The sequence below is a fragment of the Canis lupus genome, chromosome 9 (assembly GCF_048164855.1).
Source record: "Canis lupus baileyi chromosome 9, mCanLup2.hap1, whole genome shotgun sequence".
Taxonomy (NCBI): Eukaryota; Metazoa; Chordata; class Mammalia; order Carnivora; family Canidae; genus Canis; species Canis lupus.
The window spans coordinates 71,133,665-71,158,396 of record NC_132846.1 but is presented as its reverse complement, the minus strand read 5'-3'; the positions used below and the strand labels follow the sequence as shown (position 1 = coordinate 71,158,396).

Below are 24,732 nucleotides of genomic sequence, written 5' to 3'. Positions count from 1 at the left end.
CTCCTTCCAGGACCCCGCCCGGCTCCGCTTCTCGGTTTTTCCTCCCAATCCCACATTCCCCACCGTGGGTGTGTGCGTGCATGTGTACCCCCTTGGGCACCGTCACGCACCCCTTTACGTGTGCTTTGCCCTCCTGCGCCCCTGCCAGCGTCGGCTTCTCGCAGCCACCCTTCCCCCCAGGGTCACTATGGGGACGCGAGGCAGAGATTTGTGTTTAATTCCTGCCGCTATTCAGAGGAAAGAAAAAAAAATAAAGGGACCAAAGGCAACCCGAAAGCAGTTTACTTCAAGCTTTTATTATTGTAGCGTAAAAGAAGTTTATATACAGGGAGTATTTCCAGCAAAACACTCAAAAATGGCCTTGGAATCAGGGGCCTCCCACCTCCTGGCCCCACAGTCGGCAGCTCGCTGGGGGTCTCCAGGCTCTCCCCTGATCTCTCCTTCTCCCGGACTCCTCCACCCACACCCCGTTTCCGTTTCCCAGGAGCCCCAGCCTCTTCCTTCTCCCTGGGGCGCTGCGAACCTCGCCAGCGCCTCTCAAGCCGGCTTTCTCTGGTCCCGAAACAGTACCCCAACCCCCCGCTTCCACCCCTCCTTGATGGTGGTTTCCTCACAGAAACCCAGAGTACTTTCCCCCTCTCGTTTTAGGCGCCGCTGCAAGCCCCCCTGCAACTCAGAACCAGCTCGTGGTCAAGACCAGTTAGAGGCGGCTCGTCATCAGCAGTGGGGCTCGCCAGCACCCAAAATAAGGGGGGGGGGGAACAACCCTGCCCACCCTTCCCCATCCCAAGCCCCCACCCCCAACTCAGGGACAAGAAATAGACACAAAAGCAGCAGGGCATCCCCTCCCTGCAAACGACAGGTGTGGGTGCCAGGCAACTAGGGCCAGCCGTTGGCGCTGCTGGAACCCCGCTGCGCTCAGGGTGCGCATGGCCTGTCTCTACGCGAGGGGCCCCTCTGCGCCCCGGCTGAAGGCACGCTGGCTCTTCTCTCTGGGGGGGGGGGCGCGTGAGAGAGGCAGGGGCCTCTGCGGGGACAAGTGTGGGGGCGGGGGAGGACCCAGGCGAGGGTGGCCTCGAGTTCAGAAGGGGATTTCCAGCCCGCCAGGCAGGTACAGGTGAGGGGCAGTCACAGCCAGAGTCCGGGCGGGGAATTTTCAGGTAGCTTGGCTGGGGGCGCAGACTCAGCCAGCCATCCCTGGCTCAGCACAGCTGTGTCCCTGGGCCCTCGGCAAATCTGACTCGTTTGGGGCATTTGCACGTGGGCTTCGAAGGCTCGAAGGCATCGCCCGCCAAGTTCAGTCAACTGTCCAATGATTGTTTACACTCGCCGCGGCTGAGCGCCGTGCAGCTGCTCATCATAGCGCTCCAGCCAGGTGCGCAGCTCAGACACCTGGTAGCCGTCGGGGCCGCGGCCGCCCTGGTACATGACGGTGCCGTTCTGGATTACATAGAGGCGCTCGAAGTAGGCCCCGTAGGCCGAGCTGCTGGAGTTGGCCATGGTGTCGAGGACGAGAGAGCAGCTGGGCGCACCTTGCTGCAGTACCTGAGCCGCGCTGACCCGGTCCTCCAGGCTTCGGTGCTGCGGGATACTGTAGGGGGAATCTGTGGTGACCCAGCCGTCCGAGGGGTGCGCCTCCTCGATGTAGATGATGAGGAAGTCGACGTCGCGCTGGTACTTGGTGACCAGGCGGTGGAAGGCGCTCATGCGCGCCATGAACGGTGGTCAGGTGCAGCTGCCGAAATTGAGAACCAGCGGGCGGTTTCCTCTCGCGTAGTCAAGGATGTGCTGGTTCTGGAAGCCGTTGGGCAGGACCACCTCGGAGTTGGGGGCTGGCCCGCCCTCGTGCGCCTGCTTGAAGAAATCCAACTTCTGGCCGTGCCACACCGCCTTCAGCGACGCCAGGGTGCACAGGCGGTTGTCGTCGGACACGCAGACGGGCGGGTCGTCGGGGGGCAGCTCCTCGCCGTCGCTGTCGAGCTCCACGGCCGGTTCGGGCTGACCGCGGCGGCGGCGGCCCAGGAAATGCTTGCGGATGCACAGGAAGTCGAGCAGCCAGAGCATGAAGGCCGTGCCGAGGAAGCGCGGGAAGAGCACGAGGCACGAGGCCGTCTGGGCGCAGAGCCGCAGGGAGTGAAGCAGCAGGGAGCGGAGCATGGTGGCTGCAGCCCCCGGAGCCCCCTGGGGCCCGCTACCGTCCCCCACGGCCCACCGCGGGGCGGCCTGGCGAGGCATCTGCGCTTCGGCCGTGCGGGGAGCTCGCTTTATACCCGAGGCTTCAATTGGCGGGAGACTCCACCTCCGGCCCGGGCCCGCCCCCTTGCAACTTGAGCCCGGAGGGATCGCCCGGCGGCGCGGCCAATGCCTTAGAAATCGGGGGCCGGGGGCGGGGCGGCCGGGCCGGGGGCCGGCGGGGGCGGGGGCGGGGCGGGGCGGGGCGGGCCGCGGAGCCGGCGCTCGGGGGCGGGGGGCGCGGGGCGCGGGGCGCGGGGCGCCGCTGCCGCCCAGGACGGCGAGCCGCACCGGGCACCCGGGCGTCCGCCGGGGAGATCCCGCGGCTCCCGCCCGCGCGAGCGCAGCGCGCGGCCTCGCTCCTGGCCGCCCGCCGCCGGCCCGCGCCCCCCTCGCCGCGCACCTGAGCCGAGCTCCCCGGCGGCCGCCGCGCCGCGCCGGAGCTCCGGTTCGCTTCCCGCGCGCCGCCGCCAACGCCGCCCCCGCCGCTGCTGCTCGTGCGGGGCCGCTGCCCAGGTGCCGCGGGAGCCCGGGGCCGCGGCCGCCGCGTCGCCGGCCCCGACCCCCGCCCCGCCGGGGCCGCGGGCCCGCCAGGAGGCAACTTTGGGCCCCCGCCGCCTCCCCCGTTCGCCCGCGGGCGCCGCTCGCCTCCCGGAGCCCGCCCGCCTCCCGCGCGCGCTCACACTCGCGCCTCGCACACGGCCGCCCCCCGCAGCGCCCCGCCACGCGCACCGCGCCCCGCGCCCCCCGCCGCTGCCCGCGCCCGCCGCGCGCCGGCCCGGCCGCGCCCGCCCCGTCCCATCGCGTCCCCGCTCGGCGCGGCCGTCCTCGGGTCAGCGGCCTCCGGGGCGCGGCGGGGAGGCGCGGAGGGCAGGGCCCGCGGGCCGGGGAGCGCCGGGCGCCGGGGCCGGGGAGCGCCGGGGGAGCCGCGCCGTGCCTGCGCCCCAGGCCGCCCGCGAGCGCTTCGGGCGCGGGGCGGCGGGCGCGGGGCGCGGGGCGCGGGGCGGCGGGCGCGGGGCGGCGGCGGCCCCGGCCCCGGCGGCTCTCCCACTAGGGGTAGCTGTTGCCTGAACGCCGAAGCGCTCCCCTCCCGCCGCTCGCCTCGCCCGGCGCAGCCCCGGCCGCCGGGCGCACCCGTCCCGTGCGTCCCCGGACGTTGCTCTCTGCCCCGGGAACGTCGAGACTGGAGCGCCCGAGCTGAGCCACCTTCGCCGACCCCGGGCGCGGCGGCGCGACTCACCGCGGAGGCGCCCGGACGCGTAAAGTGCGTACTTTCAACCGAGAGCGTGTGTGCAGGCTTTTAGGGGTGCGGGGCAACTCCCCAACTCCGTGGGGCCCTGGTCGGCCCCGCCGCCGAGGCAGGGACCCTCTGATGCCTCGCTGCGCCCGGGCGCGGGGCCGGAGACGCGGGCGCGGGGCCGGCGAGGCGGGGACGTGCCCTGCCCTGGGGTCCCCGGCGCCGGGCGCGGGCTCCGCTGCGCCTTGGCCCCCCTCGCGCTGCGGGGCGAGGCCTGGGCGCGGGGGCAGGCGAGGTGCGCACGGCCAGGGGCCTCGAGCCTCCCGATCCGCCCTCGCAGTAACGGGGACCTCTCCCGGGCGCCGGCGGCGGGGTCCCGGGGCTGCCGCCGCCCGCGCCCCGTGCGCCCCGGGCACCGGCCGCCGAACTTCTTTCCGGGACGGAGACCGCGCTCGCGCCCTGGGCCGAGGTGGGAGCCCGCGGGGCTGCGTAGGGCGAGGGCGAATGGCTCCCGGCGGCGGCGGTGGCGGTGGCCGCGGCCGCGGCGGCGGGGAGGGAGGTCCGGAGAAGTCAGCTGCACGGCGGGCATCACCCCCCCGACCCCCAGGACCCAGCGGCACCCGGTGGGCGCGGGGGTAGGCGCCCTGCCTTGGGCCGAGGTCCTCCGCTCCAGTTTTCAAGGCCCTGGCGGGACCCTGTGCCCCAGAAGCTGCCTCTGGACCTGTAGCTCCGGCAGGTCAAGACCCAGAGTGGAAGGTGGGGGGCACTTGGATGCAGCCCCCCCACCTCTCTCTCAGCCTGGCGATTTCTCTGCTGTCTGGAGCAGGGATGTTGGGGCTGCGCAGCCCAGGAACTCCCTGCCTGGAGGAGAGCCAGCCTGGTCCCAGCTCTTCTCCCCCTCCGGGGTAGGGGTCCTTCAGGTGGGTTAGAGAATTCCTCCCAAGCCAAACCTGGCTGGGTGTGTGTGTGTGTGTGGGGGGGCGAGTCCCATTTGCTGCCCCCTCTTCCCCAGGGCACCTCTGAGTTAGCACATCGTTTCTTTTCTTTGCCTACTCCACACTTTGGAGAGGGGGGGGAGTGTAGGAAGAGAAGCCTCCTGCTTGGCAAGTCTCTAAGAGGAGATTTGGGGGTGTGGGTTGCCCCTCCGGGGCAGGGACAAGGGGAATGCCAACTTTTGTCAGAGAAACTTTCAAGCCCTGATTCCTTGGTTGCTGGGGGCTGCTGGTCTAGGCCCTGGGCCCTGACCCCATCGGCACAGAGGCTGGGATAGAGCCATCCTATCCATATTAGGGGAAGGCAGCCCTCCCCCTTCCCATATTCAGTTTCAGAAAGTGAAAAAGCCACTTTGGGGCTGGGAGAGCCTTTTCTGCTGCCTGGGACCCGGTGGCGGTGCTGGTGGATGTGCGGAAGAAGTGGTTCAGGGGTATGTATAAGACTGGTCCTTCTGGCCCCCTCTGCCAGCTGGCGCTCCCAGCCCCCCTGACCCTGCACTCCCTCCAACCCCAGGGAGGCTCAGGAGAACGGGCACTTATTCCTAGGACTGTCACTGCTCTGGGGACTCTGTTTGATTCCTGGGCGGACAGGCTACACTCCATACCTGAGGGTTCCAGAACACTGGACAGGGTGCTCAGGCCCATCTGGCTCCCACAGCCCCCTGTGCAGGTGAGGACAGACCCAAGGTCCAGGGCTTTGGAAGCCAGGCCCAGGCTTGGCAGCTTTTACTCCATCCCCCTCTTCTCCTTCTGCTGAATCCTCTTCGCCTCCCCAAGAGCTCCTGCTCCACCTTCCTTCCTTCTCCCCAGGGCACAGCATCAGCTCACCCTGGCCCTGGCCCTGCCTACCAGCTGCTCATCTTGTCCCGACCTGTCCCGGGGGGTCAGCAGTGAGAGTCTCCGTCCAAGGCCCTGAGGTCTGGCCCCAGTGGGCCTGGCAGGCTGTGCGCTGGGGTCACCAGAGTTGGAACTGGGGCCGTTCCCCCAAGCCTCAGGGTCTGGCTCGGCCTGCCCCCCTTCCTGCCTGCCCTCTCAGGGCTCCAGCAGGGGGCGGGCGGGGGAAAGAAAAGGAAGGACAAGTTGAACTGGGTCCATCTGGTGTCCAGGAGCCACTTGAAAGGGGGTGGGGGGAGGGGACAGGCGACGAGAGCTTGGCTTTGCCAAGGAGGGTTGGGTGGCTTTCTTGCTTCCCAGGCCATTCTCACGGGGCTGTCTCCCAGGGGGCAAGGGAGGGCTGGGGAGGGGGGTTGCCCAGGCTCTGTCCACCCCCCACCCAGTGCCTTGTGTGAGGCTCAGTGGGCGGGTGGGCACAGCCTCTGCTTTCCTCCTGGTGAGCAACTGCCAGTGACCAGGGAGATGGGTGCTGAGACTTCCACGGGGCAGGCTGGGCCACCTGCAGGAGCGCCTCCTGAGCCCCGGGAGGAGGTGGGCCAGCCTGCACACCTGGCCAGAGGTGTCGGAGAGCCAGGGCCGTGTTCTGACTGAGCAGGGTCTCAGCCTCCTTGGTCACTGACCCTCTGTTTCCCTTTCCACGGGCCTCCGGGCAAGCCCACACGCTGCCAGCCCACGCGCTGCCAGCCTCTGAGCCTCCATTCACGCTCCCTTCCTCCTCCTTCTCCACCTCTTCACCTCTGCCGGGGCTCAGCCTGCCCCACCCCCGAGGGAGCTAGGACTTTCCCCGTCTTCCCTGCCCCCTGTGTCTTCCACCCTGGGCCTTCCTCCCTTGCAGGGCTCAGGGGGGCTGTGCTTCACCCCCATCCTGCTGCCCCCGCATTGCTCAGCTCGGCTGGGATCCTTTGCAGCCACCTGTTCCCGGCACCCAGGAGAAGCCAATAAACCTTTGTGAAACGAGTGAGTGGTGTGGTGTGGACTTACTGGAAACTTGTTTCTGGAGAATTTCAAGGTATTTCGTTCTGCCCTTTTGCCTACTGGCAGCAGTGAGCAAGGTAGGGCATGTGGGCAGTCAGCGCCCAGTGCGGCCTTACGGGACCTGCGGCGGAGAGCACGGTCCCTGGGAAGTCCCCGTGGGCGTGGGGTCTAAGGCGTCCTCCATCCCCCGGCCACTGGGCCAATCCGTTTCCCTTGCTGGGATGAGCAGGCCTCCCACGGGTACCTGGGCCTCCCATCACTGGGCTCACACATGTCATGTGCTTCAAGAACGACTTCTCAAACTTCTCCCGCCTCTCCGGACTCCAGCGTGGCCGGGCCTGCCGGGTGGACTCCCTGCGGGGGAGAAGTGGCCGAGGGCTCACTGGTCTGGTCTTGGGGGAGTCCTTATGACAGCAGGTCTCCGCGCCTCCTCACACAGCAGGCCCCGGCTGGCACCCTCCGGGGAGCTTGAGGTAGGAATGGGGAGTTGGTGGGCTTCCCCGGGGGGTGGGCAGGTTGGGAGCCAGGCCATGAGAGCTTGTCAGAGCCCCAGGGCCTGGATGGAGCAGGGGTTCGGGTGGCATTCCAGGGCTAGAGGCCCGGAGCTCCCGGCCAAGGGGAAAGGCCAGGAGGTGATGGCCAGGCCACCCACGGTATGACGGGGACATGTTCCGTCCCTCCCTCGGGCCTCATCGGCACCGCAAGGGGATTGGGTGGCTACTTTCCAATGCTTTCCCTGTGCTGTCCTTCCAGAAGGCCAGGAGGTTCTAGGAGGTTTTATAGGACCTGCCTTGCCCCTGCATGCTGCTTTAGGGCTGGTGAGACCCCCACTGGAGGATGGAAGGCATCTGTGGCCTTGTGGCCTTGTTACTTGGTCCTAGCTTTTCTTTTGTCCGCCCTGCTCCTGCCATGGGCCCTCACATTTTGGTGCTCCCGACCCTCAAACCCTGGGCACTAGTGTGCCCGCCACGAGTGCAGACACAACCGAGCATCCACAGTGCTCCCTGGTGCGCGGCCAGGCCCCTCTGGAAGGGGAGCCGGCACCAGCCAGAGGTCCTGTATGGGTGCCTGGGGACCTCTTGGGGCCAGCGGGGTGCTGGGCCACTTGCGTGACGGGCCACCCCTCCTCTGAACCCTCACTGTACAGGGCCACTTTGAGTCCATCTGCTGGGTTCATTCATTACCCTCCCTGGAAACAGGTGGGGTACAACCAGCCAGCAGAGAGACACCTTAAGTCCCTTAGCTTCTCCGAGCCCCAGTTTTCTCAACTGAGAGGTGAGCCTGATGTCATGAATGTGTCATGTGTGCAGGGCAATGCCAGGTGTGTGAGCACGTGTGAGTGTGTGTGTCCGCTTATTTGTTCTCAGCCTCGATCCACGGTGCATTTCAAGCCCCTTGTGGGAAGCCACGGAGTACCAGGTTCCCACCCGTGAGAGGAGAAGGTGAAAGTAAGAGGAGGGTTCTGCTTCCCGCCTCAACGTCCGCCACCCGGGCCTTGGACCCGTCGCAGATCTCACGCAGGCCTCGAACCTGAGTGGTTGTGATTCCTAATGTCCAGGGGTTAAAATGGGCATCCGGCTGTGCCAGGCCCGAGGTGGGCTAGCCTTAGTCTCCGAGTCCTGGGGATCATCCCGGAGGACCCCCTCCCGCAGGGGTGTGTGTCAGTCACAGGGGAGGAGGCCGTGGCTCGAGAGCTGGAAGATGAGGGGGGCCCTGGGGGGCGTTGCCAGAGCTCCAGTGATGCCATGGACGGTGTGCTCGCCGGTGACACCTCGCCGCAGCCCCGGGGTGTTTTAGGCTGAGAGCGGCCTCCTGAACCCTCTGTTCCTTTGGGACCCCCACCCTGAAGCCCTGGCCCGTGCCAGGCTCCCACGGAGGCCCTAGGCACACAGTGTGAGTCGTCCAGGAGCCCCCCAGCCAGGCCGAGGCCCCGGGAGGGGAGGGCTCGCTCAGGGAGGGGCGCTCTGGGCCTCCCTCCACACGCGGGCACCCACGGCTCCTCATCACCCATAGGACCTTCTGGAGCTGGTGAAGGACACACAAGGCAGGAAAGGCTATGTCCCCCGCTCTGTGTGCACAGCCCCTCTGCCACAGCCCAGCTGTGCGATCTCGGGCAAGTCGCCCCAACTCTCTGCGCCTCCGTCTCGGTGATCTGTGACATGGGCAGACCTTTCAGCCCTGGCTCGCCGAAGAGTTATCATGAGAAAGGTTTGGGGGTGCGTACACAGCCCAGTGCATGGGGACGCTGTGCAGCCAGCCCCGAGCCCCACCACGTGCCAGGCCCTGGGCGCTGGTGTTACAGTCGCCCCTGGGGATGGCCGGGGGGCTCCCCGGGGCACTTCAGGAGCTCGTGTTGAGGTGCCCACCAGCTTGGTCTCCTCCTTCCACACGAAGGGTCCTGCTGGAACGAACGCTGCCTGGACACAGCCAGGTCATTAAGTTGGGGGTTTCCTCCTCACAGAAGCCCCTCTCTGTGAAGCCATTTGGGCCCGGGACACACCTCCCTGTCCCTAGTAATTGTGTTTCCATAGGGCCCTTTAGGTTTGCACGGGGCCGAATCAGTTCCAACTCACTTGAGCTAAGAAGGAATTCACTGGCTCTAGACACTGACAAGAGTCCAGGAGAAGCCACGCCTTCAGGCACAGCTGTGTCCAGGTGCTCAACAGCTGCTGCCAGGGCGCCGCTCCCCCACCCCGGCTGTCGGCTTGGGTCTCTGGTGCTTCTCCGTCAGGGGGTTTCGCTGGCTCTCAGGCGGCCCGCAGGGCTCGAGAAGCAGCAGCCGGCTGTGCCCGCCTGCTTTTTCTTCGCTGCGTCTGGTAGATCTGGTGGTTGGTGGCAGCAGCAGTCTGGTTCTAGCAAGGGGGAAGCTCCCCAGCACTGCTGGGGTCAGGGTGCCACTGGGTGGGGGTGGGGGTGGTGACCCTGTGGCCACCTCCAGGAAGGCCCTCTTGTTTCCTCCTCCTCCAGCTGCAGAGACTGGCCTGATCTTGCAGGGCCTGCACGCCTGTCCCCTCCTCCTTACCTTCTAAAACACCGGATCGGAGTCCTCTGGTTACCTGTGTCCCCCTCACCGACCACGGGCTCCCTGAGGGAGGGCAGGCTGGGACCCACCGACTCGCCCGTGGGGGCGGGTCCCAGGAGAGCTTCTGGATCTGCACCCACTCCAGCGTGGCCTCTCTGAAGCTCGTTGCTCCAGGGGGCATAGCGATGTGTGTCAGAGCAGGTGGCCTCGCCTGGTGACGAAGGGCTCTGACGGCCATCCGTTGCCAGAGTAACGCGGGGTAGCGGGTAGCCACGTGACAACATGTGCTTGTTTCTCACCTGCCGTGGGACGTGGCGGACTGGGGTGGGCAGCCCACTGGCCTTGCCGGGCTCCCTGGCTGCCCGGTTGTCGGCTGGTGTTGGCCGATCCAGGATGGCCCGGCTCCGCCCCGTGACTTTCATCCTCAGGCAGGCTTGCCCAGGCCTGTGGGGGTGGCAGGGGCACAGAAGGGAAGCAGCGCCCCGCACACGAGCTTGTGTGCAGTCCCTGCTCACATCCCCTCGGCTCCGGGAAGTCCTGGGTGAGCGACTGCAAAGCTCAGGGATGGAGCAGGACTGGGACCTGTGGCTGCAGGTGGTTGTACCCCAGCCAACCACTGGGGTCCACGCCCCCCCATGCAGGACCAGAGTCAGGCCTGTCTGACTCGGAAGCCCGGTCCTGAGGGACCACGTGTTCCTGGAGGGTCTCAGGTTCTCCTTTGTCCCTCCTTGCTTGCAGCCCAGAGCTAGAGGCCCGTGGGCTCCAGGGACAGGGAGGGGGGTACAGCACCTGAGGTCCAAAAGTCACTGTGGGGATGGGCTTGGTGAGTTGTGGAGGAACTTCCAGTCCAGGGCTTGGGGTCAGGGGGTCTTAGGGACAAAGAAAGAGAGACAGGAGAGTCTGGGAGGCAGGCAAAGTCTCTGCCTCTAACATTTGCCTCTTTCCAGAAGCTTCTACAAGCTTCCTTTAGTGGGGGTGGTGGGTGTGTGATCTCCTTCTGTGACTCTGGTGACCTGACCATTCACCTGGCCTGCTGGGCAAGTCCTTGGGAAGAACTTGGCCAGGTAGGGATGGGAGTCCCTCTGAGCCAGGGCCCATCGCCTTGCCTCCCTTCCCTGCCGGGGGGCTGGGGGCGTACTTCCTGGACAAGGTGCTTTATCTGGAACAGGAGCCTGTTTTGGATCCTGGGGAACTGCTCCTGGGGTGCAGTGGGGGCCTGGGGGTGGGCCATGGGTAGCTTGGCCTTGCTGGTCCCTTCCAGGCTTCAGCCCAGGAGTCGATGAGTCCACGATTCTGGGGCATAGGCTCTAGGAACTCTAGGAACTGCTCCCCAGGACCCCAGGCCTGCCATGGGTCCCCACTGGGTGTGGGTGGTCAGCGGGCGGGCATCTCTGCAGACCCCAGGGGAGGGACTGGAAGCCCAGGTGAGCCCCATCCCGCCAGAGGAAGCCATGGTCCATGACGCCCGTGGAGTGGGCAGTGCCAGGATGGAGCGGGAGATGCCAGACCCGGGACTAGGACAGGTTTTGAAAGGGGCGGGCTGGGCAGGGTTTGGGCAGGCGCAGCGGGAGTGTGTCCGGGCAAAGCATGTGCACCTGTGGGGAAGCCAAGTCTCCCCAGCTTCCTTCTTCCCTCCCCCCTCCTCCTCTCCCGTCCCCTCTGTCCTCCCTCTCCCTACCTCCTTCCCCTTCACACCTGTCCTGTCCCTCCTCCCTCCCTCCCCCTTCCTTCCCTCCTCCCTCCCTTCCTCCCCTCCTTCCTCCTCCTCTCTGCCTCCCCTCATAGCTCCTTCACACCCGCTCCCTCCCTCCCTCCCTCCCTCCCTCCCTCCCTCCCTCCCTCCACAAGTGACCCCCTGTGCCCGCATCCTTGCTCCCCCAGGGCTGGCTGTGTGGGTTAGCAGATGCTCCCAGCAATGCCTGTGCCCTTTACAGCATGAGAATTCTGTGACCGTGGTGGGTCCAGCTGTCACCGAGAGAGGGAGAGTCTGGTGGAGACAGCCTGGAATGGCCCCGGACACCTCCGCTGGGCAGGGGGGCTCGGTACCCACCTTGCTCCGGGGACACAGGAGCACCCCTGCCCAGCAGCCAGGCGGGAGGGCAAGTGGGGGTCTTCCGGGGTCGAGGGCTGGAGGTCACAGGCACGTCCCGAGCTCTTGGAGCGGCCCGGCCGCCCCTTGTGCCAGGATGGACAGGGTCACCTCCCCGAGACCCTGTTGGGGACCCCGCCGCTGGGGCCGTGCCCTCCAGGATGGGCAGCCCCAGGCCCTAGCCTGGCTGACGGTGGCCTCAGAGGGATTCTCGGGGCACCTCTGTCCTCACCAAGGGCTCTTTAGAGAGGAAAAAAGAACACATTTCAACACCTCCAGATTCTGAAAATGGATTTCTCCCAGGGAAACAGAGACTCAGAGCATGTTCTCTTCCCTGAGAGAGAGCCAGGAAAGCAGCGGGGGAGGGGGAGGGGGAGGGGAGAGAGGTCTCGGGAGGAGGAGGAGCGTGGGAGCGGGGGCGTCAGGGACCTGGGTGCAAATCCTGCTGGTCGCCCACTGGCTGCGTGACCCCGGCACAGGACTTCACCTCTCTGGCCTCAGTTTGTCTTTCTGTTCAATGGGGTGACTTGCTGCTCCGTAAGGGAGGTCTTGAGGACGTGATGTGGATAAAGCGATTCTCGGTCTTCATCCCTTTTTCGGGATGAGAGCCTTCCTGAGTCCGGGATGATGATGGACTTCCGCAGGACGTCTCAGAGCCCCAGAAGGACCCATGGCGCTGGGTACTCTGGGTCTGACTCTGGGGCCTAAGTCCTGGCTGCGTGGAGCCTTCTCTGGGCTCCAGTTTCCTCTCTGTGACCCGGGAGCAAGGATCTGCACCTTGGAGGCTGCTGGGGGCGGGGGGTCAGCAGGGATGTGGGTGGGGCGCCAGGCACAGTGTCCCTCCGGTTGGGGGGTGCTCTGAGGGGTGGGGACATCTCCAGGTGGAGGCAGGGCCTGTCTGCCCCGTGCATCACCCCTCCTTCCCCTGCTGGTCCTCTGGGGGCAAGCCCTCCTTGCTGCCCCGTGCGGCGGGCTCGACTTTGGGGCTGCCTCCTCCGGGGGGCCTTCCCAGGTGCCTGGTCGGATCCCACGGCTTCCCGCTCTGCTGCTGCTCACCGTGTTGTCTCTCCGGGGACCCTGTAGCTCCCCCCGACTCCGGCCTCCACGTCTCCGACCTCACCCCCTCCTCTCCATCTTCCAGGGTCACGTTGGCCAAGCCGCTCTCTGCTCAGCCTGCCGTCCGGCGTGCAGCTGGCCTCTGGGCGGGCCCCCACTTCCCTTCGCAGCTCGTCTCCCGCCCCTGCCCACCGGCGACCCCACGCCCCACCACGAAACATCACAGCAGTGACCCCCCAAGGCCCGGGCACGTCCCCGCACCTGCCTCCTCCTGGGCCCGCGAGGAGGTGTGATGGAGGCATCAGCCTTTCCATGCGGAGCCAGCGGAAGCTCAGGGAGCCCCGGCGCCTCGCTAGGCGGACTCAGTGTCTGACCTTGAACCCAGGACTCCTGCCTCCAAGTGCACGCTTGTCACACCCAACCACAATTTCTCCGAACGTGCTCCATCCACTAGTTCCACCACCTTCTCCTTCTGGAACTCCCTTCCATCCCAATCCCTCCTTGTTTTTCAAGGCATGGCCCAAATGTTGCCTCCCCCAGGCAGCCGCCTCGGATTCCTCCTCAGATCTCCGGCCCCTCCCCCTGAAGCCTGCTGTTGCCTTTCACCCATGACCTTGCTTCACCAGGGTCCTGGGAGGGAGGAGAGATTATGTTCCAGTGGCAGAGATCGCTAGTCCCCCCCCACCCCATTATCCATTCTCCTCTTTTCCTAAAGTAAAAGAACTCTGAATTCCAGCGGGGCACACGGCCGCCCGTTCAAGTTCTCAGCCCCTTGCAGCTGCGTGTAGCTATCCGGCCAGATCCTTGCCAGTGACATGTAAGAAGTGACCCATGTAACTGCTGGGTCCTGTCCCCAGAGAAAAGAGCGGTGGCTTCCCTTTTTCCTTCTCTGTGTACCTACTGCTGGATGTCAGTGGTGATGGCAGGAGCTGGAGCAGCCACATTGACTATGGGGTGCAGGGTGGGTGTTGAGGATCACAGAGCAGCAAGGTGGAAAGAACCTGGGTCACCAGCACAGCAGCAAGACTGCCGACGCACAGACCACGTCCCAAAGCGAGGGGGAAACCCTGCTGTCTTGTGTTATCCAGTGTTTCGGGGGCATTTGGTAAAGCCGCCAAAATGTACCCTAATCAGTACGGATCCAGAGAGGAGTTGGCCAACTGTTTGCAGGATGACTGATGACTAGCGAGAGGTCAGTAGCCACAGCCGAGGGGGTGGGGACGGCGTGTCAGGGCCCGCGGGGCTCTGGGGTGATGGAAGGGCCATGTCCACGGATTTGAGCGCCGGCCCTGCCGCACTGTAGTCGTGGCTCCCCGGGCAGGGAACCTAATGGGGCGGTGGCTCCGCTGTCTCTCCCGGGACATGTGGGTGACAGTCCACCCCCAGGAGGCTCAGGTGGGAGGACACACTTAAAGGGCTTGGTTTTGAAAGTGCTCACGGGAGCTGGTTCCCTCTGGGGCTCAGTCGGCCTCAGTGAGAGCTGAAGGTCACCCCTCTTCCTGCCTGCCCCCCGCCCCACCCCTGCTCTCATGCCCCTCTGCCGCCCTGCGTTTCCCTGGGGCAGGGTGGCTGGTGGGTTCCATGAGCCCCCGTGCCCCCCACCGCCCCAACACTCAGCTTCTAGCGACGCCCACTTTCCCCCTGGACTTTTCCAGGTCTTGAATTAATGTTCTGGGAACCTCTGGAAATACCTGCAGAGGAGGAAGGAGAATTTCCTTCCCGGAAGCTGTTCTTAATCTCGCACAACTGCAGGTGCCCAAAGGTTGCCCACGCGTCCTTCTAGCCCCCCGTGCTTCCCCGGGGGCGGTCCTGACTTGACCCTTTGCAGGAGGCCGGCCCCCCAGAGCCCTCTGCCCACCCGGCTGGGGCAGCCCAGTGCCCCCGCAGGCCAGCCCTTGTCCCCCAGGAACCTCCAGGTGAGAATAAAGGGCCCCTGCAACTTGGCCCAGCCCGGTCCCCACTCTGGAGCCTGGGGCTCCAAGCTCCACCAGCCTGGGGCGGGGTGGGGTGCTGAGCTGGGGCTTCAAGCTCTGGGGTCAACCCCAGGGTGGTGCTGAGAGAGGGGGTGCTGAGAAAGTGGCTCTGGGGGCCCCTCCCCACCCCAAACTGGGCAGCATTGCTCTCCAAGCTTTAGGAACCAGGTGTCCCTTCTGGCTTCAGCGTGATACAGTTTGGGAGCACACGGTGCCTTCGCAGTCACCCCCTTTCCAGCGCTTATAATTGTGGTGAGACACTTCCAAGAGTCCCCATCTTCGCCGTTTCTACGTGTGCGGTTCATTGGCGTGAGGCACACTCAGTCATGCAGCCGCCGCCACCGTCCGTCCCCAGGACTTTCGCATCTCCCCAGCCTGAAACCCTGTCCCCCTTAAACGCTGACCCCCAGCCCCCTCCCCAGGCCCTGGCGCCCCCTCACCCTTCTGCTTACTGTGCCCTTGAATTTGAAGACCCTGGGTACCTCAGGCAAGTGGACTCTATGGTATTTGTCCTTCCGTGGCTGGCGGAGGTCACTCAGCATAACGTCCCCGAGGTTCATGCGCGTTGCAGCAGGTGTCAGAGTCTCCTTCCCCTTATGGCTCAACGGTCCTCCATTGTGTAGACGGATCACAGTTTATCTACTACCCCGTCAGCGGGCACTTGGGGTGCTCCTACCATGTATAGGGCTGCCATGAACACAAGTGTGCAAACGTCTCACCGAGTCCCTGCCTCCAGGGCTTCTAGGTGTCACACCCAGGAGTGGAACTGCTGGTCACGTGGTAATTCTGTGCTTAATGTTGGAAGAATCTCCACGCTGCTCTCTACCTCGGAGGTCACGCCAGCAGGGCCCGGGGGTTCCTCTTTCTCCACATCCTCACCAACACTTGATTTTTTCCTGTTTTTTTGAATTTTATTTTATTTTACAATAGCCGTCTCAGCGGGTGTGAGGTGCTCCAAGCCACCCTTTTTAGAGGTGAACTGAGACCCGGCGAGGGGAGGGACCGGTCTGAAGGCTGCTTGTGGGTGTGGGGTGCCGACACTCAGGGAGTACTGGTCTCCATGCTCCTCCGTCCTCCCTGCACGGCTGTGTCCTCCCGTGGGGAGGCAGATGCCCTGCCCGAGAGCCCTCAGCCTCTGAGCTCCCCGCGTCCCCACGCGGTGAGTCCCGGTGTCCCTCCTTCTGTGCCCACATCTGGTTTCTTCCCCAGCGGGCCTGCTCGGGAAGGTGCAGGGCACACCGCCCAATACGGGGTCTCAAGTGGGGGACAGACTCAACTGCCTGTCCTTAAGGGGCTCATAGTGGGGGACCGTGGGGCTGCCAGGGTGAGATGTACCCAGATAGGGGTGACTCAGCCCTGGGGGGGCGAGGGGCGGTAGACCAGAAGGGCAGGGGACCCCTGTTAATTCTACATTTCTGAAATTCCAGCCTTTTCTGTGGGCCTCAGTTGGGGCAGGATCATCAGCTCAGGTGTCCCACCTCATTTTGACCCCGGGTGGGTATGTGGCCCACAATAAGCCAGAACCTGGATCTTGAGGGGTAGGACCCAGGGGCAGGGGAGAGTCACTGCCAAGCCGCCGCTGGGCCCCTCCAGAACTGTCCTTTCATTCTTGAGGCTCGGGGCCCTTAGAAACCCCAGGCCTGTCCCTTTCAAGGAGGCCACAGGTGACTCTACCTTCCCAACAATTCCTCATTTGTTTGAAGTAGAGAATCCCAAAGATCTAGAAGGCTCCATTGAGGAAGGGACACTGAGATGAAGTCAGGATTGGGGAAGAGTCGCTTGCCAGGCTTACGTCAGGGAGAAGGGGTAGCATGAGCGAAGGCCAGGGGAGCGGGGGCGGGAGAGGCTCCTCCAAGGCTGGAGGGCAGGCCGGCCACAGGGGCCCAGGGAAGGGCTGGAACTGTGCTGGCTTCCTTGCATCTCTAACAGCAAATCGCCACCCGTGTAGTGGCTTAAAACAACACACATTTTATTACCTGGCAGCTCTGGAGGTCAGAAGTCCAAATGGGTGGACGGGGCTGTGTTCCCTCTGGAAGCTTCAGGGGAGAATCTGCTTCTAGCTTTCAGAGGCCTCCTGCCTCCTTCTACGTTTAAAGGCCCCTCCTGATGACACTGGGCCCACCCAGGTAGCCTAGGGTCGTCTCCCCTTCTGCTCCCTTGAGCACCTCTGCAAAATCCCTTCTGGGTCTTCAGGAAAGATGACAGGTGCACAGGTCCCAGGGTGAGGACCGGGCCATTTTGGGGGGGGCTTTATTCTCCCAACCACAGGCTCTGGCCTTTTCCGGAAGGTGATGGGGAGACTGACGGTGTTAAACAGAGGAGGGCCATGGTCACATGTGGGTTTGAGAAACATCCCTTGTGGGAGCCGATGGGGTCAGATGGCTGTTACAGATGTCCGCCCGCGGAGTGTGGGGGTGCATCCCCTTCATGGCTGGAACCCCAGCCCCCTTCCAGCGCCTGGCATGCAACAGGGGCCTGGATGAAGAAACAGAATGGAGTTGTGGGAGGGGTGTGAGGTGGTGAAGGGCAGGGGTGGGGGGTGGTGGTGGTGGTGATTAGGGCTGCCAGGGGAGGAGTCGGGCTGTGCTCCCTAGGAAGGCTCTGCAACTGAGCAGAGGAATGGAGAGGTGCCCCGCAGGCTTCCCCGAGCTAAAAACCCACAATTAGTGCAGGCCCAGCTGGCCACGCCCCCACGCCCTCACCTGCCCAGTCCCCCCCCCCCACTCCTGCTTAGCCCTGGGGCTAAGCCACAAGCCAGGGAGCCCTCTGATTGGGTGAGGGTGGGCGCCTGCCCCGAGGGCTGGGGTCCAGGGCTGGATCTGTGACGTGGCCCCCCGGGCTCTGTCCGACAGGGCCTCAGACGTGAGGGGAGCAGGGACAGGTGTGTGTGCAGGTGGAAGGGACCATGCGGGGGGTGGGCAAGTTCTGCTGGTGCCTACCCTCTGGCCCCGGGGGGCCTCCACGAGCCAGGGGTTTCCCCCAACCCAGCGCATCTCCTGAGGTTCCTTCATCCCCTTCCGCATTTCTCCAGGGAAGCCCCTAGTGCCTGCACGGGCTGCGGTCGAGGCTGTGGCCCCGTGCTGGGAGCACCCGGAGCCTGGCCTGGCCTCATGCCGCCCCCAGCACCCGGCTGGGGACCGAGTTGGGCTGTCAGAGTGGAGGGGGGGGCAGGGGTGGGTGCATCGTCCCACAGCCAACCCCCCCTCCGCTCCCGTCAGGGGTCTGCTTGAATCCATTGGTGGGGGGAGGCCCAGGTGGCATCCCGAAGCCTGGGCGTGGTAATTTTCCTAGGGTCAACAGTAGGAAGTGTGGACAGGCCAGGCCTAGGCGGGGCAGTGGGGTTCCTGCGAGGGCTGGGGCCTGGGTGGGGGGCAGTGGGGTCCCTGTGGAGAGCTCGGGCCTGGGTGGGGGGCAGTGGGGTCCCTGTGGAGAGCTGGAGCCTGGGTGGGGGGCAGTGGGGTCCCTGTGGAGAGCTGGAGCCTGGGTGGGGGGCAGTGGGGGCCCTGCGGAGAGCTCGGGCCTGGGTGGGGGGCAGTGGGGTCCCTGTGGAGAGCTGGAGCCTGGGTGGGGGGCAGTGGGGTCCCTGTGGAGAGCTGGAGCCTGGGTGGGGGGCAGTGGGGTCCCTGCGGAGAGCTCGGGCCTGGGTGGGGGGCAGTGGGGTCCCTGTGGAGAGCTGCGGCCCAGGCTTGCCGGCTGGCAGGGCGTCTGTTCGGTTCATCCCGGCTCCCTCCTTCCTCTGCCCCCCTCACTGCCCTCAGGCTCCCAGTCCTGCCCCACGGCAGCCCCGGCTCTGCACGCCCCCAAGAGTGGGGAGCCCAGCGCCACCCTGGCTTCCTACTCCCGGCCTGTCCCCTGGCGCCTCTGAACGAGGCTGCTCCTCTGCCCCCCGGGGGCCTGGATGCAGAGGTCACAGGTCATCAGAGCCCCTCCTTTATTTTATTCAGCGGCACCCATGAAGACCTCCTTTCTGCCAGGTGGGGGCTGGGTGCTGGGACACACAGAGAACACAGCCTCTGGCCCGGGGACTCCTGCCTCTGCAGACACAGTTTTTCACAATAACTGGGTCAATGGGCCACCAAAGGGAGGCGACGGGCCAGGCTGGCGGGCTCCAGACCCTGCGCCCTAGTCTTGCTCAGCCAGACTGCTATGCTCGGAGGTGCTCCACTCACAGCACGTGGCAAGTGCAAAGCCCCTGAGGCCTTGAGGTAGGAACCGATTTTTTTCTCTGCCCCAGGACCTTTGCACCTGCTCTTCTCTGCCTGGAACATCTTTCCTTGGCTGCACGGCTACTCCTATGGGGGCGTTGGCTGCCATGGAAAGATACAAAATAACAGTAGCTTCTTAGAGAAGTTTATTCCTTGGTCAGGAAACACCAGTCAGCAGGATCTCACAACATGATTTATGTCTTATCCCTGTACCATCAGTTTTATTATTTACTGAATGTTTTTATTTAAATCGACTTGCTTTTTAAGCTTTAAAGCTTATGACCCAGGGGATCCCTGGGTGGCGCAGCGGTTTGGCGCCTGCCTTTGGCCCAGAGCGCGATCCCGGAGACCCGGGATCAAGTCCCACATCGGGCTCCCGGTGCATGGAGCCTGCTTCTTCCTCTGCCTGTGTCTCTGCCTCTCTCTCTCTCTCTCTGTGACTATCACAAATAAAAAAAAAATAATAATAAAGCTTATGACCGGGATCCCTGGGTGGCTCAGTGGTTTACTTTAGGGCGCCTTCGGCCCAGGGTGTGATCCTGGGGTCCTGGGATCGAGTCCTGCGTCGGGCTCCCTGCGTGGAGCCTGCTTCTCCCTCTGCCTGTGTCTCTGCCTCTCTCTCTCTCTCTGTGTCTCTCATGGATAAATGAACAAAATCTTAAAAAAAAAAAAAAAAAGGTTATGACCTAAACAATAGGAAATGAAACTCAGGGTTTGATCTACTAGTCGTTATACATATTTTTCTCGATACGTATGGACATAGAAAAATAAAAGTTTTGGGTACTATTTATTTATTTATTTATTTATTTATTTATTACATATTTTTTTTAATTGGAGTTCAATTTGCCAACATATAGCATAACCCCCAGTACTCATCTCATCAAGTGTCCCCCTCAGTGCCTGTCACCCAGTCACCCCCACCCCCCGCCCACCCCCCTTTCCACCACCCCTTGTTCGTTTCCCAGAGTTAGGAGTCTCTCATGTTCTGCCTTTGGGTACTCTTTAAAATCACTTGTTACCTCTCTTTGAGAAACTCTGAATTACGTATTTGGGGAAACTGAGGCTCTGTGAGGGGATGTGGTGTGCGTAAGCATCTGAGAGTCAGTGCTCCAGCTGGCCAGTGCCGGGCCATCTGCCCCCCTCCCCCCCGGAGCTGCACCACTGCCTCCCGGGGGAGCACTTTAGGGGCAGAGTGAGTCACCAGGGAACGCACCCTGCTCTCTGCCCCCCGCCTGCCCTGGCCAGTTTGTCCTGCACCCTGAGGCTCCCTTGGGCCCTGCTGCGGCCACGCTGGCCTTGGCTGGGCTGCTGGGTCTGGTGTCTGTGGCCGGCCAGTCTGGGGCCCCGACCGCTCTGGCCTCACCTCCTTCCCCTTCATCCTCAGGGGCCTACACCCCGGCAGCGCGGGGTCTGGAGGAGGGGCTCAGGGATGGAGGATTAGAAGCTCAGCAGAAGGAAAGCACTAGGTATGGAGACGCAGGCCGCTTCCACCCGGAGGGGGGTGAATTCCCACTGGGGGGCTGAGGGAGGCTTCCTGGAGGAGTAGGGGTGCAGCACGGTCTCTGACTTATTTGCTGCGCTGGCTGCTTGACAGTTTACAGGGGATGGCAGTAGCCGGTGATTCTGAGGTCACGGAACAGCATGAAGATCACGAAGCTCGCCTTTCGGACCCTACCTTGTCCCGCACTACGTGTATCGGTTACTTAAGCTGCGTAACAACGTGCCCCCACACGTAGCGGCTTGAAACAGGCGCATTCGTGATCTCACAGTGTCTGTGACGTCACCTCACTGGGTGCCCTGCTCCAGGTCTGCCCGGCTACCATCGAGGTGCTGTCCAGGGTGGCATCGGTCTCTGGATCCGGCCGGGGAAGGACCCGCTTCCAAGCTGTCCTGGGTGGCCATCGGCAGGGTTCGTGGCAGGCAGATGGCGGAGGCCGCCCTGGGTTCCTGGGGCCTGGGTGCCACCTGGGCACCTCCACGTGGCAGCTTACTTGGTCAAAGCGTGCCAGCCCGCAGGGTCCGCGCGCCTGGAGTCCCAGCCTTCCAGTCTGTTTGTGGGAATGCCATCATGTCACTTTTTAGAAGTGAGTCTCAGGGTCCAGCTACACGCAAGGGGAGGGGATTCCGCAGGGGGTGGACCCCGGGGTGGGGCCCCATCCTTGAAGGCCGCCCCCACCCCATGGGGCAAACAGAAGTGATAGTTGTGGCTCCTGCCCTTTGAGGCCGTGCTGCGGCTGCACTGTGACTTGGGGTGTGTGGGGGGCAGCGGGGGGGCGGTGGCAGGCAGAGAGCTGGAGAAGGCTCTGGGTAGCAGCTAAGGGGTTCCAGAACCTCACAGCCCCGCCCCCGCCCACCCCTCGGAGGCGCCCCAGCTCCAGGGCCCCAGCCCACCCTGACCACTGTGGCCATTCTTGCCCTTCCAGGGCTGCCTGGGGATGGGCTTGGTTGAGGGGGGACCAGGAGGCCTCCCCTCATCCCCAACCAAATGCCTCTTTTCAGGACAATGGGGAAGGATTATAAGGAATTGACCATTTGTTCTTCAAATGTTTTGCAATTTTCCTGGAAATGTGAGGGATTCCAGAGGGACCCAGGGCTGCTGGTCTGACCTCTGTCTGGTGTGCTCCTGCGGCCTTTCCAGGAACTGGCAGTCAGTGGCTGGCCGGGTCCCCAGAGTTGCAGGGCAGCCAAGGTTATGGAGTCGTTGGCAGCAGGGGAGGGAGCAGTGGGGAGGGAAGAAGGATGGGCAAGGTCCCACCTGCCCTGTTCCGGGGCTGAGTCCCCGCAGCAGCTGGGCCTCCCTGGGGCTCCTGCAGCCATGGGTCCCCCCTTTCTGTCCCAGCTGCTCTGTTCTCCTGGTCACTGAGTGGCAGCCACACAGCACAAGGACAGGGCCCTTCCGGGAAGAGGGCCCAACCCTGGCACAGAAGTGACCTGTTGCTGGGTGACCTCGGGAGAAGCTGGCCCCTCTGAGCCTCTGCTTTCTGGTCTTTAAAAGAGGAGCGGGAACGTTTGTCCTGCACCGGCCACCCGGCAGAGGCTCCCTCGCAGCCACCTCTCTGGGCCTGTTTCCCCTCCTGGAGGACGGATTGTTTCAGGGTTAAGTGAGATCACAGAGGTCGAACCTTCTGTACAGGATCCTGCTTGGAGCGCCTGCCCCCCCTTCTCAGCAGGAACGAGGGGGCTGGAGAAAGAAAAGGCAGGTCTGGAGCTGGAGCGCCTGCCCTTGCTCAGTGGTCTGGGTCGGGGCTGGGGCTGGGAGGCACGGGGAGGGGCCCCGGTGTCCCCAGGCTACCGCCCACCCCTCAGGCAGAGGGCTGGCTGTCCTCAGGGCTGGGTGGCTGGGTCTGCCCCTGGGCCTGCCCCTCTGGCCTCCCCCTCGTCTGTCCTCTGGAGCATCACTGTCTGCTCAGTCCTCAGGCCCCTCCAATCTGGCTCCCACCCCGAACCCATCTTAGGGGAGACTGTCCCATCCCGGAATCTGTAGGGCTGCACGTTTGTCAGCGGCCACTGCCTCCATAGGGTGCTGCCCTCATCCCCACTGTGTGCTCCCCTTGTGCCCCAGGGTCCTGTCTGAGCCCCCGCCCACCTCGTGTCCCCTCCTGGCCCAGTCACCATGCAGGACTGCCCTCTCCTTGCAGCTGTGTCCTGCCTGCAGGGTCACCCGACTTCCCCAGCAGGACACCCCCCAGGCGGGTCCCCCTCCAGCAGCTCCTCTAAAGGACCTTCTCTCCCGCTGCCACCTCGTCGGCCAGGAGGGAAGCACGAGCTGCAGAGCCCGCTGGCTGCCCTCAGACGGCCGGGGCTCCCCACACGTCTGCGTGTCCCAGTTCCCCTCCCAGCCGGCTGTGGCCAGGAGACTGTCTATGCACAGTCACACCTTTGGGGTTGTACCTGTCACAGGAGGGGCCACGCCCTGGGGAAGTCACGGCCCAGCGAGGAGGCCAGACCCCCAGGACCTTGCAGAGGGCAGACTCCTGTTTTAGCCCATGCTTCTTCTTGTTTTTTTTCTTTTACTTTTAATTTTTATGGAATGTAATTTCATTAACTAGGGGTGACATTTTAGGATATTTAAAAGGACCACATTCCTCGTAGAAATCCCTATTTGACCACAGTATTTCACTCTTTAAAATACCTGCTCCAGAGGCGCCTGGCTGGCTCGGTGGGTAGAGCGCGTGACTCTCGATCTTGGGGTCGTGGGTTCTCGGCCACGTTGGGTGTGGGGCCTGCTCGACCTCTCTCCTCCCCGAGATCCTGTTCCCGGTCTATCTACATCTTTGCCACCAGGTTCTCTTTCTCTCTGGACGTGGAATCTGGGTCTCTGGTTCTGAAACCAAACCTTCGGGTGGAACCGGACAGTACTACTTCTTCAGCTACTTCCTTGACACTGGTTGCTTTTTGGGCTCTTGACTCTTCAATGCCAGTGGCTTTAGCAGGCTGCCCTCTGGTATCAATGCCCGGGTGAAGGGTGTTCGTGAATGCCTCGAAGGGGGTGTGTAGTTGTGAGGAAGTGTAGCCGGCACCTCTCCGCTTTTTTTTTTTTTTTTTATGTGACTTCTCCACTTTGAGTCTCCTCTGCGGGATGATCTTGGTCTTGGCTTGGCTCTCAGTCCTCATCAGGTTCTGATTTTTTTTTTTTTTTTCTCTTTGATTCTGAAACCAAGTCTGGGTTCTAGACTCTTCAGTGTTGGCTTCTAAAGCAAGTCTTTGTTTGGTAGCACAACCTGGCTAAGGGTTTCGGTCAAGGGCCTTAGTGGGGATTTTCACTTGGTCTTCGGTGGATGAGGTGTGGCTGCGTCTATGATTCGTGGCTGTGGTCTCATTTGGAGAGTCGTCTTGGGCCCTGCTGGAAGTGGGTTCTGAAGTCTCTCTAGCCCACACTCCTAAGTGAGAGCTGAGCTTTTATTTGTTGAAGCCACGGTCATCTTGGCGACTATCACACACAGTCCCACCCACCATGACCCCGTATGTAGTGTCCCCTGTCCCAGTCCTGGTACGTCTCCCATGTTGCTTGTCCATATTGCCAGGGTCTTGCTGCACCCTGCATGGGTTCCAGTCACCCCGCATAGCCTGCCTATGCCTTTGGGGTTGGGGCTTCCCCTTGCTTGCCCTGTGGGCTTCAACAAACCTTTGCCGAGCACCTTCTGCGTGCCAGGCCCTGTACTGGGCATTCACAGGGGTGAACAAGATGGCTCTGGCACTCTGGAGAGAGGTCCTTTATGTTTGGATGTGTGTGCCCATGGGCTGGGGGACCCTGGAGGGCAGGGATGTCCCAAGGCCACCTCTGTACCCCCCTGCACACAAGAGTGGGTGGAGCATCCTTGTTGAAGGAGTGAGACACAAGCCCAAGTTATTACGGGAGCCCAGGGGTGTCCAGATCCAGCTCCTAGGTAGGGTTTGAGCGGCCACCGTGTCCCTGATGCACAGGGCGGGTTGCACACCTCTTGAGACAGCGTGGCCTTCCTTCTCTCTCTTGGGCTTCAGGGGACCCCAGACACTCTCCTTGCCGGCTCCACTCACCTCCAGGCCCCAAGACCTGCACTCGGGGTCAGGGGTGAGTCCCCACTGCCCCGGGGAGGAGGCTGGGCCAGAGCTGCTTCCTGATGGGTGCTGCCTCAGGCCAGCCAGACAAGGTGACCAGGAGCTCCTGGCCCCTGGCGGCAAGGGGTGGTGTGGGCCCAGGCGAGGAATTCTCCACTGAACTTGTTTCCTGCCAAATCTTTTTGGTGAAATTGTTTCTGCTAAGCTTTATGAATTGGGCTGGTTGCTACAGCCCCCTGAGGGGGAGCAAAATCGACCACCCCCAAACCTGCCACTTTGGCATATTGATGATTTTGAGTTAAAGTTACTTAAGAAACAGCTGGTACAGGAAGGACATTCTGACCTCCCTTGTTCCCCTGGAAGCAGGAAATCAGTCTCCCATGGGAAAGGTGCCCTCCCTGCACGAGGAGGAAGAGAGGCGTCCTATAACCAGAGACGGGGACTGGGGGGCCGAGGAGGCCATGCAGACAGTCCTTGCTGCTTCTTCACCATCTGGCCCGAGCCCAAACCCCTTTGTTT

The 24,732-nt window shown here is 63.3% G+C and overlaps 1 protein-coding gene and 1 long non-coding RNA gene across 5 annotated transcripts; one reads left to right on the top strand and one right to left on the bottom strand.

Moving 5' to 3' along the window:
- Positions 1-276: 276 nt before the first annotated feature.
- DIO3 (iodothyronine deiodinase 3) lies at positions 277-2,341 on the bottom strand. The gene has a single exon (XM_072839963.1). It carries the CDS (start codon positions 2,233-2,235, stop codon positions 1,321-1,323), a length of 915 nt encoding a protein of 304 aa, XP_072696064.1. The 5' UTR covers positions 2,236-2,341; the 3' UTR covers positions 277-1,320.
- Positions 2,342-3,359: 1,018 nt separating this feature from the next.
- On the top strand, positions 3,360-6,312 carry LOC140639578 (uncharacterized). 4 transcript variants are annotated; one of them, XR_012036238.1, is made up of 5 exons: positions 3,360-3,496; positions 4,296-4,389; positions 4,792-4,892; positions 5,008-5,131; positions 5,272-6,312. It is a non-coding gene; the product is annotated as an uncharacterized lncRNA (long non-coding RNA). The 4 variants fall into 4 exon arrangements; XR_012036239.1 differs by lacking the exon at positions 5,008-5,131 and having other exon boundaries at positions 6,191-6,312; XR_012036240.1 differs by lacking the exon at positions 5,008-5,131.
- The last annotated feature ends 18,420 nt before the right edge of the window (positions 6,313-24,732 follow it).